General features: G+C 33.0%; 2 protein-coding genes and 1 long non-coding RNA gene across 3 annotated transcripts; 2 read left to right on the forward strand and 1 right to left on the reverse strand.

Moving 5' to 3' along the window:
• Positions 1 to 137: 137 nt before the first annotated feature.
• LOC123215692 lies at positions 138 to 1,972 on the forward strand. The gene is made up of 2 exons (XR_006502142.1): positions 138 to 277; positions 1,484 to 1,972. It is a non-coding gene; the product is annotated as an uncharacterized LOC123215692 (long non-coding RNA).
• Positions 1,973 to 5,297: 3,325 nt separating this feature from the next.
• LOC123216284 (ent-kaurenoic acid oxidase 1-like) lies at positions 5,298 to 8,228 on the forward strand. Its single transcript, XM_044636693.1, has 8 exons — positions 5,298 to 5,634; positions 6,262 to 6,739; positions 6,822 to 7,106; positions 7,189 to 7,278; positions 7,349 to 7,427; positions 7,521 to 7,627; positions 7,710 to 7,831; positions 7,909 to 8,228. Exons 1-8 carry the CDS (start codon positions 5,384 to 5,386, stop codon positions 8,009 to 8,011), a joined length of 1,515 nt encoding a protein of 504 aa, XP_044492628.1. The 5' UTR covers positions 5,298 to 5,383; the 3' UTR covers positions 8,012 to 8,228.
• A 961-nt stretch (positions 8,229 to 9,189) lies between these two features.
• Positions 9,190 to 14,525, reverse strand: LOC123216195 (3-hydroxyisobutyryl-CoA hydrolase 1-like). The gene is made up of 14 exons (XM_044636587.1): positions 14,319 to 14,525; positions 14,160 to 14,240; positions 14,010 to 14,078; positions 13,863 to 13,926; positions 13,700 to 13,779; positions 13,507 to 13,590; positions 13,148 to 13,232; positions 12,567 to 12,652; positions 12,039 to 12,160; positions 11,553 to 11,613; positions 10,981 to 11,079; positions 9,745 to 9,846; positions 9,626 to 9,667; positions 9,190 to 9,493 (listed from the first exon to the last, which is right to left on the reverse strand). The coding sequence occupies exons 1-14, from the start codon at positions 14,334 to 14,336 to the stop codon at positions 9,356 to 9,358; spliced, it is 1,131 nt and encodes a 376-aa protein (XP_044492522.1). The 5' UTR covers positions 14,337 to 14,525; the 3' UTR covers positions 9,190 to 9,355.
• Positions 14,526 to 14,677: the final 152 nt, after the last annotated feature.

A 14,677-nucleotide genomic window follows, 5' to 3' on the forward strand; every position in this document is an offset into this window, starting at 1 on the left:
AAATGGATATCAAATTATATTGTCTGGGGGGATTAGGTGAGGCCCATATGTTTGAAACAAACCGAATTGATAAAAATTGTGCCCAAGAGTGATTGGGTGAGGCCCATATGTTTGTTTACTACAGCACAGCACAACACCAATGCAGATGGTTACAAAATTCAAAGAACTTGACAAGGTCAATGAGTTTCCTTGTCTTTAAATATCGGGAAAAAAATAAAAAAACATCCGTTCTTGGTTTACTATTTGAATTCAAGTATCAATCATCTTCATCTCTTCGGTACTTTCTTCTCTTTCTTTTATCTAAATTATTATCTTTTTTGGTTTATTATTCATAGATATCCATAGTATATTTCATTTAATTTTAGGGTTTATGATATGACTATCTGCCCCTTCCCTTCGCCTTCGACTTGTCTTCTTCATTTGCCGTTTTTCTAATTATTATAGATCGGAATGTCTTTACTTGGTTATTTTTTAAATCGTTTCCTGCTTTCTATCCTCTAATTAATTATTTGAGCTGATAAGGTTCTGTGTTTATGCATACATATTCATGGCTGTGCCTGTTCTGCATCGATCATCAACCACTTCAACTTTAGTTATGGATTTTTGTTTTTGATTCTTCAACGAAGGAGCCATCTGCCACGTCCTCATCTCAATTTATCTAAATTTCGTTTCTGCTTCACCTCCAAATATTGACTAAACTAATCATCTTTTTAGAATCTACAAGCAGTGATTGATGATATTATTACTTCAATTGCCCGCTATTTAAGAGGCTTCCTTACCCTAACCAGCCCAGCATGGCAGTGTTTGTTTGAGATCAACTCGATTGCCTTAAGGAGCTTGAGCTCACCGAGTTAGCAATATCTCAATTTGAGCTTGAGCTCGGCTCAAAAATTATTTTTATCACCTTATTTTTTTATATATTTATTAATTAGTCAGTAAACAAGATTTTAGGAGTATAAATACAATATTTGAAACTATTAAAGGTACATTAATATTTTATTTAAACTGAGCTGTGAGCTTGCGAGCTCACCAAATCAGCCAACATCAAGCTCAAGTTCGATTTGAAGGCCAAACTTGGGCAACCAATTTGCGGCCTGATGCTTGATTCATTTACCACCGTACCTTACAATTTTGCTTAGTTGTGGCGTAAGAGTGATTTAATATATAATAAACTAGAAGCAATCATGGATATAGGCTTATTGTCTATAAAGTTTGTAGGCATTTACTGTCAACTGAAATCCTCTTATGCAACTTCCATAATCTACCAATTCCCATGTTATTTTTCCTACAGACTTTAGGTTGATTTCAGTTCAGTATATTATTGATGAAAATTATTTTCTTATTAACCATGGAGATGAGCCCATATTGCTGTATAAAACTTATCAAATGGCTGTACAATTTGGTGATTACAAATTTTGTATATTTAAGTATCTATGTTTTGATTGATGAGTTCCAGAAGAATGGGTTGATGTATTACATGCAGATAGTCATTTTATGGATAAATCAGCGCTTGGCAAGGAGGCTCGTGAGGAAATCACAAGGGAGTCACTGATTGCTATCTCTTATTCAGTACCAGACGAGTTTCTTGCGTCAAAAATCTCACCAGAAAGTGTAAACAGTGAAAAGCAGGGCAACGGAGATTGTGATGGAGCAGAGAAGTTTAGGTCTGAACTGATTTCAATATCATATTCAGAGTCAACTGACATTAAAGGCCAACCAGATACACATAGAGAATTGAAGGGTTAGACAGCACGTACTGGTTCTATTTTGTGGCCTTTTTTTTCTTTTGTTTGTTGTTGTGTTTTCCTGGTGAAACTGTTACATTTATGTTCTGTTGTGTTGTGTGCATCAATTTATAATCTGTATGGGCACTGCCCTAATGCGAAGCTTGTAGTTTTCAATCACCTAAAGACAGAATCTGAGGAAAAGTTTTCTTATGTTCATGAATGAATATAGATTCGTGTTGCTCTTATATCTTTTTTATTCTACAGGTATTCCTTTTCAAATGGATATCTTTGATTTTGTGACTCAGTTTTTTTTTTTTTTTTTTTTTGTGGGGTGTTATAAACTTGAACCCGCACATGGGGTGACCCATGTAGAATGGCTAGGACCATCGAGTAGTGTTTGGTTAATAAAAATCTTGAGCTTGCTTAGTTGGGAAGCTCTTGGCTTAAGTTTGGGACAGGAATGGTTAATTTGAGTTCAGATTTAAACTTTATAATTTCCAAAAAATTACATGTAAGCTTTGCAACTTATTTATATATAAATTCATATTTAAAGTCAAAGAGTAATTTGAAGTGTAAATGTAAAATTTAAAATTTTTAAGGGTGTATAATATTTTATTCAAGCAGAGCTATGAGTTTCAAGTTTGGTTCGATAATAATTAACTTGAATTTAATTTGGTATGAGTGTGAGTGTATTGGGTTATTTTTAACCATACGGTGGCCTATGATTATTGTTGATTACTACCCCCATTGCATTGTTTGGGGATTTTTTATTCCTTCTTAGTTAAAATTTTACCGTAGTAGGGGACATAGAATGGGGATTCTCAAATCGAAAGTTTTTTTATGCAAACTCAATTTAACGGAGGGAAACGTTAGGCTTAGAGGAGCAGGTAGCAGCTTTTACAACTGTTTACTGAGTCCGTTAGAAGTCAAGAATTTCATCAATGTGTATCCAATCCACATCTCACATCTGTAAATGACTCTTGTACTAATACATGGTGTTGGGCAAATTGGGGCCCAAAGCGAACCTGGCTTTGGCCCCTAGAACCGGGCCTTTGGAGAACAGGATCAGCCATGGCCCCGACTCAAAATGGAAGGCCCAGACCTGTCCTATGAGAGGGTGTCGGGCTTAGGCCCACCTCTTTGAACCCGTATTTTTAAATTTATAATTATTAATATTATTATATTTACTTTTATTATACTCTTGAACACTTTAAATTAAATTTTTAACTGTAAAAATGTAAACAACAATTTTAATTTTAAAATAATTGGAAGACGTAAGTATGATTAATATAAAGTATAATTGAATAAAACATGGGTATTTTGATTTGAAGTAAGATGATTAAGAAATAAATAATTGAAATTATTACAAAATCAATTTCATCATTTTTGTTGATATTTTTCAAATATGTGTCTTTGAAGAGATTGAGTAGTTTATGATCTCTAAGAAAACTCAAACAAAATTTTAACATGTTACAATTATTGTTTTAAGTTTTCAATTGCTACAATTTGTTTTAAAATCTCTTAAAGATGTAAGAACATTTTGAAATAAACTATTATTATATTTCAAATTGGCCAAAGGACTATTTCCCACCCAAAATTTGGTGAAAAGACAAAACAGTTGAAAACCTTAAACACCTGCTAAAAGGTTAGTCCATTGTTACACATTCAAAAAATTTTTGATCGGATTAAGAGTCAAATCGTTATTTTACTAGTAATATTAAAATAATATCTCATTTTCTCTCATTGGTTTGGAAAAATAATAATTTTCCCTAAAATTAAGGTTTGAAAAATTCACCTTTCCCTCCTAGAGCTTGATATCAAAAAATCCGATCACTTCCTCCAATAAACAATGATCCTCCTCTCTGGTGATTCTCTCCTAAAAGATAAAATCTTTGTCTGGACAATGTTTCATCTCTTTTGAACAATGAATATTGTCATTTGTCATCCCTAGGATAAGAGAGAAACGACAACGGAGATGGTGGGTGGGTCTAGGTTGGAAACCGACAATCGTTGATGGTGGGAGAGGTGAAAAAAAAAACGTATGGATTTGAGGAGGGGGGGAAGTCATTTTGAGACTTGAGATAAAATGTTAATTTTCAAAATTTAAGGGGAGAGAATGAGATAAAATTATATATTTATAATATTATTGTTAAAATGATGGTTTTATGACAATTTTAATGAAGGTTTATGAATAGGTTTGGAATTTTGAATTGTTATAAATGTGTTTTTGAAATTAGACTAAAACTTCGATATGAAATAGTCCTTTGGCCTTTCAAATTTAAACAGAATATAAATTATAAATGCAAAATAAATATTTGTACTCATTGTCAATAATCTTTGATAGTCAAAATAACATTTATAGTTTTGTTTTTAACTTTGTAATATAAAATAGGTTTTAACAATTTAGAAATTTATAAACTATTCAGCTGCTCTTGTTTTATCTTCTCTGTAAAAGTCTTTATATATCCAACATTTCTATTAATAATTTATCAATATGGTGTTACAAAATTATTATGAATTGTGAAGAAGATGATTCTTGAGTCTAAAATTTAAAAATTCTATTATGAATAAGAGTATAAAATATAACATATGAAATATTTTAGAGTGATTGTATATGAATTTATAGTGTGTACTAATTTGGCTACTAATAATGATATATCATTATATGATTATGTGTTATTTTATATTTAATTCAAAACCACTTATTCATAAAATGAGATTATTTTGACAAAATTTTGTTCCAAATGAGATATATCATTACATAATTATGTGTTCCAAATGTCAAAATTTTGATTCTATTTATCAAATTAAGCAGTAAGTTGATTATGTGGAGGAAAAATATCAAAGGATATTGAAATATGACAATACACTTTTCAAATGAATAAAATTAATTAATTAATTAATTAATTATTTTAAAGTGTGATTAGATTATATTACAAAGAAAATTATAAGTTTGAGAATAGTGATATTTATTGAAAAAGAAATCAAAACCGTGATCCATGGAAGGATTTTGAAGGTCTTGTTGTGTTGTAACTTTAAGGAACATTGGTTATGGCTTTTTCTTAATGACAAAAAACATGTTTTTTTTTAAGAACCACAACTTCTCCTGGACTGGAACTGCCTTTTTACTAAAAATAGAGAGGCTTACCTAATTTCCTCAAATTTTCTTCATCAAATATACCACTTCAAATATATATATATATATATATATATATATATATATATATATATATATATATATATATATATATATATATATATATATATATATATCATTAACTGAATGTCTTGTTTTAGGTCTGAAATAAATTTATTTTTATAATAAATGTTCACAACTGAGAGAAATAAATATATAAATTATGATCCCTGCATGCATACATGTACAAGGAAAGAAGATTATGTTAATAACAGAATCTTTTTATGTAGAAGCAGTGCAGGGAATTATAAAAAGAAAGAAAATAATAAATATAATAATGATAAAGAGGACAAATAAAGTTAAAAAAACAGAAATATATAGGCCGGCCAGCTCTGCTTCTCCACCTCATTTAATACCACTAAGTTGTCTGTAGGTGTGCAAGTTTCTGTATATATATTTGGGTAAGATAGAAGTAGAAAACAGACCACACAAGAGAGGAAAAACAGTGGCTGGTAATGAAATGGAGTTTTTGAAGACGATGATGATAAGCTGGATTTGGGGAGTTATAGTATGGATGTTTTGTGGTTTTATGAGTGTAAAATGGGTTCTAAAACGGGTAAATTGGTGGTTGTATGAGAAAAAACTGGGAGAAAAGCAGTACAGTCTTCCTCCAGGTGATATGGGGTGGCCTCTCATTGGGAATATGTGGTCTTTTCTAAGAGCTTTCAAGTCATCTAGTCCTGATTCTTTCCTGGACAGCTATGTTAAGAGGTATGAATATGATCTTCTCTCTTTTTCTCTGTATCACAGAGTATCTGTATGTATGATGAAATTAATTTGAGTTTTAGTTTGAGAAGAGAATTGTATTGTATTGTTGGTATGATGTTGAAAGCAGCAGTTTGGTTTGGACCAGTGTTCAACTCACACTGTGTGTGTCTTGTCTTGTCTTGTCTGTCGTCTCTTTCTACCCTATATTGTCTTTGCCTTGGTCTTCATCTTAGTGACCATGGAATCAAACACGTCATACCATAAAATATTATCAAAATTATGACTTTTTAACATGAACCGTCATAATTATCCTCAACCCAAAATTATTATTCATGATTCCATTTCCATGTGATATGTGGATTTTATTTTATACTATTCTTTTTTCACACTCCCATCCCAACTTGCACCGGCCGCCCCTGTCTTTGTTCATCCTATTTTAATTATAATCACATTAATCAATACTCCAACTGATTCATCATCCGTGTCCCACTACTTATCTTATCAATTACATTTCAAAGATGAAGATAGTAAAGTAGTTGTTAGTAAATGTAATTAATAATACCATTTTAGTATGCCATTAATTTATAATTTTGATGCATACATATGTATATATAATAAAAAAAAATGCAGATATGGGCGTACTGGAATGTACAAAGCATTCATGTTTGGAAACCCAAGTGTGATAGTAACATCGCCGGAAACATGCAAAAGGGTATTAACGGATGATGATGGGTTTAAGCCGGGTTGGCCACTCTCCACTGAGAAACTGATTGGAGAGAAATCATTCGTTTCAATTTCTTTTGAAGAACACAAGCGTCTCAGACGTTTAACTGCTGCTCCAGTTAATGGTCATGAAGCATTGTCTATCTACTTGGAATACATTGAAACAAGTGTAAAATCTGCTTTGGAAAAATGGGCAAACATGGAACAGATGGAATTCTTAACTCAGCTCAGAAAGCTTACTTTTAGGATAATAATGTACATTTTTCTTAGCTCTGAGAGTGAGAAAGTGATGGAGGCTTTAGAAAGGGAATACACGGCACTTAACTACGGGGTTAGAGCTATGGCAATTAATATTCCTGGATTTGCTTACCATAAAGCTCTTAAGGTGCTCAATTCAACGTTTTCCGTTATCATTATATAATATATATGTTATTACTCTACCTACTAGTTCATGATGACATTTTCAGGCTCGGAAAAATCTTGTGGCTATTTTACAATCTATAGTGGACGAGCGAAGAATTCTGAGGGGGGACAAGAACTACTACAGCAACGTTTATAGTTTGAGAAAAAAGAAAGACATGATGGATGCACTCCTCGATGTTGAAGATGAAAATGGCAGAAAACTGGAAGACCAGGAAATCATTGATATTCTTGTCATGTATTTGAATGCAGGCCATGAATCTTCTGGCCATTCCATGATGTGGGCAACTATTTTCTTGCAAGAACACCCTGAATTTTTAGAAAAAGCTAAGGTATTTTACTAGCACAGTTTTGATTAATTTTCAGTAATTAATACGAGATTCTGATTGCATTTCATTATTATTATTAATATAGGCGGAGCAAGAGAGAATTCTTAAGAACAGGCCAAGTACGCATAAGGGTTTGACTCTTAAAGAAATTCGAGAAATGACTTATCTTGATAAGGTATGATTCAATAACTATCTAAGTTGAGTCAACTAGATTTAATAAAAAACTAAATCTTTTTTGTTTGAAGGTGATTGATGAAACTCTTCGTGTAGTAACATTCTCACTCACTGTTTTTCGAGAGGCAAAATCAGACATCAGTCTAAATGGTAAGTTCACTTAGAAGGTATTTTATATTGTATACAAAATCAGAACACATAAAAGATTGACAGAGAGATAACATAATTCTGATTGGGTTTCAGGCTACACCATTCCCAAGGGTTGGAAAGTTCTGGTATGGTTCAGAAGTGTTCACTTTGATCCTGAAATATATCCAAATCCAAAAGAATTCAATCCTGACAGATGGGAGGTAAGCGGTTTTGTTATATATATGGATATATAGGTTCATATGTAAATATAAGAATTTGATTGACTGCTTAATCTGCGTTTAGGGTTATACTCCGAAGGCTGGAAGTTTCCTTCCTTTTGGAGGAGGAAGCAGGTTGTGCCCTGGAAATGATCTGGCCAAACTTGAAATTGCTGTATTTCTTCACCATTTTCTGCTGAATTATCAGTAAGTTTGAGTGACTATTAAAAAAAGACTAACTTGGTATTGTATTTGTAGTGGCTGACTGAATTTGACGTTCACAGGGTGGAAAGGCTTAATCCTGAATGTCCGCTTATGTATTTACCCCATACAAGGCCCAAAGATAATTGCATGGCAAGACTAAGGAAGAAGTCTTCAGCTATGTAAAACATGTTCCTGCAACTTGCCTCCGTCATAATAAATTATAATAAAGGTTTCTTTATTTATTTTTTCTCGAGTTTAAATTTGAATAACATGTTATGACTGAGTAAAATGACTGCTGTTTCTAATGGGCTTTGAAAGCCCATTCTACTTCTATTGAACAGCTACCAAGGTTGTGAAAATTTGAAAAGACTTGTAATTATTTTCCTCATGTTTCTGACTTTGACCATCACACACATCACAAGGGGTCGGACTCGTAAGTCATTTTCATTAGATATTAATTAAAAAAGTTTTTCTTTTTTCATATATATATATATTTAAACTATTTTAAATTTTTATTATATATGTATAATTTGTAATTATTTTTTTTAGTTATATATATAATTTAAAATAAAATATGTGAAGTCTCTATAAATTTACTATTCATTCAGTCAAAACACAATTAGCCAACCAATCAATCTATCCAATTATAATCAATTCGCCAATTTATTCAACCATGGTGGATTAGCTTATTCATTTAATAAATCCTAAATTTTAAAATCTTTTTTTTTCAAAATAAAATTAAACTAAAAAATAATTATATTTATATAATAAATAAATAATTATATATATATGTATAAAAAATAAAAAAAATTATTTTAATTAATATTCTCGTTATTATTGCTTCCCCGAACTAGCATATCTAAGTCAAATTTTGACTTTGATTATTCCCTCGACAAATAAAAATATATACACATCTGATAACGGGCCTCATCCAAACGAATTAAGAAAAGAGATGGAGTTGGGTATGGAGATGAAGGATTATCCATTGGCTTTCAATGGAGTTAATGACAGACCCGGAAGAACATCGAGAAATGGTTCTTCATTCACAAGAAGAAAACTTGTGCAGTCTCAACCGTCTCATCCAAGCTTAAATTAACAAAAACAGTCTCCAGCACTGTACCATTTCCATCCATCACCATTTCATCTCTTTACTCTCCACCCTCCATTCAAAGTATCTTCTCTAAAGAAACTTCATTAAATTCTCCGAAAGGGTGACCATACCAAAGCTGAACTCATCCCATCTGTTTGTGTCCAAATTGTTGTTCAAATAATTGTCGAAAACTCAGATTTTATGTGTTGCCTTAGAGCCAGCGAGGAAGCTTTATTTTAGGTATTCTGCAAGCGGGACTACAAGGAAAAGATTTACTGGTAATGATGATATGTAACAATCATCTCTCTTTATTTAACTGTCACTTCATGTGCGATAGGGCTCAGCAAACTTATTTTCTGGCCTGTTCATAAATACCCTGCAGTTTGATGAAGTTACAAGTTTTATTAAGATAACTGCAACACATTTTCAGGAATGATTTAAAGCTTTGCAATGGCAGAAGCAGGCAAGTTGAACCTAGCAGGAAGCTTTAAATCTTCCCACTCTTCATCATTGACTGGAGAGAAGTACCGGTCAACCATACTGTCACTGAGAAGCTCCAACTTAGATGGTTGCCACTGAATGGAAAAGCAGGGATCCCCAAACCCCGATAAAGAAGTGTCAATTTACTTGTAGAAACCTAATCTAATAAAAATTCATGGAGAATGGAATCTAAAATGCAATGATAGAGAAAGAGAATATTCACAAACCTTCGGGTTCTTATCCTTGTCTAATAGTATTGCTCTGCAACCCTGCATTCGAATACGATTTTAAAGACAATCACAAGAAATAAAATATTACAGAACATAAGTTTGTGCGGGCTGAAAACCTCAAAGAAGTCCTTGCTAATCTCTCCCCTCATGACATGGCAAACCATTCTATACTCACGAACAAGGCATTGACCAACACCTTGAAGCCTTCCTTCTCTGATCTGAAATAATATGAGCAAAGTCAGCTTAAGCCTCAAACTTAAAAATCTTCAAACAAGTTTTCATAATCCAGCAATTTCCCATTTTTAGTAGGGAGTTGAAGTTCTCAACATGCAACAACATAAACTGTTTATGCAACTTTATTGTTTGGCCTTCAAGAGCTTAAGAAGTAGTATAATGTATTTACACTCCAACAATATAGTGTTTCCTTTATTTTTGATATGAAATAATAAAATAAAACTTTTACTACTAAACAAGCCATGATCAACAAAATAAGTATAGAAACCCCGAAATTTTGAATTTATTACTATCACTTTTTCTGTTATTCTATAAGTTTTTGTAAAGGAAAAAAATGCACAAATTACATCCACACTTTCTTGAACTGGCCATGAGCCAGAAACCTACTTGAATATGTGAACACTGCTGCATATAATCAATATTCCCAATTAGGGCCGCAAAAGCACTCCAAAGTCCAAACCCATAAAACTAGCTGCTTAAACATCTATCAAATTGAACAAAGATTCACCAATCACACTAGCATCCTTGTTGAAGGTTAACCCAAATGATCTCCGTGCATACCTTAAAAAACAAAAAAAAGCAATATGGCCACTACATGATGGACCAAACTGATCCTTCTCAACTGGCGTAGCCACTTCGTTGCGGTATGAATTCAATAAAATTTGACAAATGCAACAGACATTTTACAATACAATTTATCGGCCATCCCTCTGCAAATTCTTAAAAACTAATGCATAATTTCCCATATAATGATGATAAGGTTAAGCATGACATCCCCACCAATTGCAGCATTATACTCAACAACAAGACAAGTTCAATGAAAAATCAACCCTATTTTTTTCGGTTGGAAAGATTTGAACCATAGACTTATCCCAACTCCACCTCTTAAAACCTAAGTGGTCCCAGGGAGATACTAGCAAATGACATCATTTAGAACTAATCAAGTTGAACAGGCATAACTAAATAATAAGAGTACAAAGCAGTGCAAATTATTTAAAAAACAGTTACAGAAACATAAAAAGAGGTTAATAAATCCCATGCACCAAAAAAACCAACAGTTTTATATTCATCTTCAGGCATTAATATAGATGAAGTAATTAAAGGCATGCTACACATACTGATCTGAGAGAAATTTTAAGACTAGTTGGTGAAGCCTTCTTCAGTGCCTGAATTGTGTTAGTTATCCACGAATCTGCCTTATCTATGCCTACCCTCTCCTACATATTAGGAAGCAAAAAACATACATTTATCACCAACAAGTTAATCTATGATCTGTAAGAAATCCCAATAGGTAAAAGAAAGCAATTAAAGAAATGGCAAGGGAAACAGTAGAATATATTATTTTTTAGTAAACACTCATTTACTTAGAAAAGTAATATGAATCTTCGGAGAATCATATCTTAAATGTTAGCTATTGAGATTGAAAAGTTCAAAACCATATAAACCCCACACCAAAGGCCATATTTTCTTATGTAAGATCCAAGTCCTATATCTTGCACTTGGATCCTAACAAAAAACTAAAAGGTGGGGCAACTTAAGATACATAGGACAGAGAAATTCCCCACTACCCTTGAACAACCCAAAAATTCAAAAAAAAAAAAAAAAGTACTTCAAAGGATACTAGAAAGAGGACATATCAATGCTGTCCATACAGAACCAATCCATTAAAAAGAACTTGGAAGTAACTCACCAGGGAACATAAAATTTCCTCAACTGTTCTTCGAGAAAAGCACTTATCAATAACATCCATCCTGTACACAAATTACCACTGGAAATGAGGATTAGCCAAACACACAGAATCTACATTGGCTATCTTACATTCAATACAAATTGCACACAAGGATAAACAAAAAAAAGTAAGAGATCAATGAATGAACAAGAACAGGCTCCCTTAGTTAAAGTAACAAGTCTCACTCCATTGTATTGCATCATTTTTATCATATGTAACCTTGAAAATGTGTAATTTAGCACTTCCCTCAGTATGAGCACTGTTTTGACTGAGACAGGAAGTCCTCTCTCCCTATGATTACAATAATAGGATAACTGCGAAACTGCAACTTTAAGGACTGATCCAACTGATATTCAAAATCCTTGAACAGGACTACAATTTTAAAATAATCTGAAACATATAATTTACATAAATAAAATATAATTGCGATATGAAAGTTAACCCAACCGGTGATAAGCACTATGGTCTTTCAAATATGGCTGCTCAGAATATTTATCAATAATCTCCGAAATGACTGCTGGATCAGTTGAATCTATCTTGCACAACGCTTCTTCCAAAGAAAATAATCTCTGGTAGCCAAGAAAAAACAAGCAGCAGCAACTGAATGGCATAAGTCCTCAAATGATGAAAGCAATTAAATTTAAGGATGCATGGCTTGGAATTAAGAGAGCCAAGGTGCTGCCATGCAACCTTTCCTTAGTTATTGACATGATAAACAGTGTAATACTTAGCGAAGTAAAAGGGTTTCTTCCCAGTTCTCTAAATTTAATAAATTTTTTTGTTGGCATTTACAAGCTAATTGCAAAACAAATACCAATGATGGTGAAGGTCAAGCTTCGGTTTTTGTAAAACCACACCAGTTTAATATATCACATTAACTTCAATTAATCAATTAATTTTGTGAATAGCTCCATCCTTATGTTTGAACTTCAGAAAGTATACAATTCAATAAGAATAATCATAAAGAAAGCATACTGATGAGGGAACAAAGTGAGTTGCAAGGCCACTTGCAAGCATTTCAGCACCATCCAACCTTCCACCTGTAAGACCAACATATTCTCCTGCCAAAGATAGTAGAAGATAGTTACGTACAAATAAAATCCTCAAGTTTAATGCAGCCTACAAAAATGATTGAGTGGATAATGCTCAATAGGCAGAACACGTAAGAAGACCCCCACACTAAATTCTGTAAAAGGTACCATGGAAACTAAGAGATTTTGTTTTTTGATTTCTAATTACAAGATTTGAGAATAAGGTCTGTGATCAAGAAGTTGGGTGTAGCTTTGCGGATCAAAACAAGGGGAAGTTCACTTCTCCCTTGAACTGAATAGTTCTCCAAATGGAGTGCAAAGTCATGACTTTAACCTCCACCTCCACCTGACTCTTATTGGGGGTTGAAATGCATCTGACCCAAAGGATGCAGGCAACAAAAATCCTACATACTATAGAAGAAAAGGGACAAGATATTATCTTTGGATATTGTCAGAATTTGAAGATTTTGTACACACCATTAAATTAAGTTAAAGGGATGTTCAATAAAGTATAAATATACATACCAAAGTAACCTGGTAGTCTTGACAAGAAGTAAGAGGCACCAACATCTGGGAAGAGTCCTAATGCTGTTTCTGGCATTGCAAATACCTGCAAAACATCATACATAAAGTCAAGTGATTAAGAAAATTAGAGCCATTATGCTTTAAGACACAACTCATATTTAGCTTCTGTTCAATTATGTGGTCAGCAGTCCTGCAGTTGCACTAGAAGGACCAAAAATTAGTACCATTGTATGCCAACAATTACACAGTAACAGAATGAATAAATCATCACAAATACTCAATACCAGTCTGAGCTGCTGAGAGCCATTAAAAAAATCGAATTATTTGAAGCTTGAAATTAAGGGAGACATAGTACATACTGAATTCTCAGTTGCAACACGGAATCTACCATGAATTGAAGCACCAGCCCCACCTCCCATGACAATTCCATTTAGAATTGAAACCTTGAATGATTGGTAAGCTAAGCCTAAGAACAATTTTTCACTTACAGAGGAAGTAATATCTAAAACTAATAAGAATGATCATAAAAATTTGTCTAGCATACTGGGTCACCTGGGGTTTAGTGAATGTTGCCATCAAGAAATTTAAGAAGAATTCCTTGTAAAAAAAATTTGCACCTGATCTCCATCCACCTACGGGATACAAGCAGTAGCATATAACTAACTTGAGTCAAACAATTGAGACCGCATAACAGGATAATTCAAAATTTATATACTTAGATTTATATCACGGACAACTGCAGCAACATCACCACCGGCGCAAAATGCTCTACCTTTTCCCTTACAAATAAATAGCAAGTTTTCAGTCACAAATAGATTCCAATATAAGAAATTGAAGAGCAAAGTAGCCAAAAAGGAAGTACCTTGACGATGATAAGCTTGACATTAGAATCATCATCATAACGTAGAAAAAGTTCCAATAGCCGAGAAATCTATAATTGCAAATAGGTGGAATCTTAATGAATAAGAAAGAAAAGAGATTATGAAAGATAAGGAAGTAACCATATCCATACCATTTCGAATGAAAGGGCATTCAATTGCCTAGGCCTGTTCAGAGTCAATATCCTAGCCGATGACCTCTTTTCTTCTAGAACCTGTCAAACCAAAAACAAACTCACTCAATCAAGGCTAAGCAACTAAATCCATTACGAGAAAAGAAGAGAAACACCCACCTGCTCTTGCTGTGCCATTTTGAGTGTTTGTTGCTGCTCAAGTGAAATGATTTCTCACAACTTGTTGAGTACTTTTAGACTTATCTTGCTTCGGGGAAGATGGAAGATTTTCTATGGTCCCGTGGAAGAGGTCGGAGTCCCACCCGATCTGCCTAATTGAGGCACACATGGAAACTTTTTAACTTCTAGGGGCGTTTGGTTGGCGTTTTTAAGATTGACTTGTTCCTCTATGTTTTATTCTCTTATTTTATTTTGTTTATCAATAATAAAAAATTATAGTAATATTTTATTATCAATATTGATACGATAAATAATATAGATGATAATCTGATTCTCACATTCACCTTAAGTATTTAAAT

This window comes from Mangifera indica, chromosome 5 (genome assembly GCF_011075055.1).
Source record: "Mangifera indica cultivar Alphonso chromosome 5, CATAS_Mindica_2.1, whole genome shotgun sequence".
NCBI classification, from domain to species: domain Eukaryota; kingdom Viridiplantae; phylum Streptophyta; class Magnoliopsida; order Sapindales; family Anacardiaceae; genus Mangifera; species Mangifera indica.

Bases quoted from the DNA above. Each gene is read 5' to 3' on its own strand.
- LOC123216284 (XM_044636693.1), top strand. From the start codon at position 5,384: ATGGAGTTTTTGAAGACGATGATGATAAGCTGGATTTGGGGAGTTATA. The intron at 5,635-6,261 runs GTATGAATATGA...AAAAAAATGCAG, and splicing joins CTGGACAGCTATGTTAAGAG to ATATGGGCGTACTGGAATGT. The intron at 6,740-6,821 runs GTGCTCAATTCA...TGACATTTTCAG, and splicing joins CTTACCATAAAGCTCTTAAG to GCTCGGAAAAATCTTGTGGC.
- LOC123216195 (XM_044636587.1), bottom strand. The intron at 14,079-14,159 runs GTATGGATATGG...TTGCAATTATAG, and splicing joins ATGCCCTTTCATTCGAAATG to ATTTCTCGGCTATTGGAACT. The intron at 13,591-13,699 runs GTGACCCAGTAT...CAATCATTCAAG, and splicing joins CAACATTCACTAAACCCCAG to GTTTCAATTCTAAATGGAAT.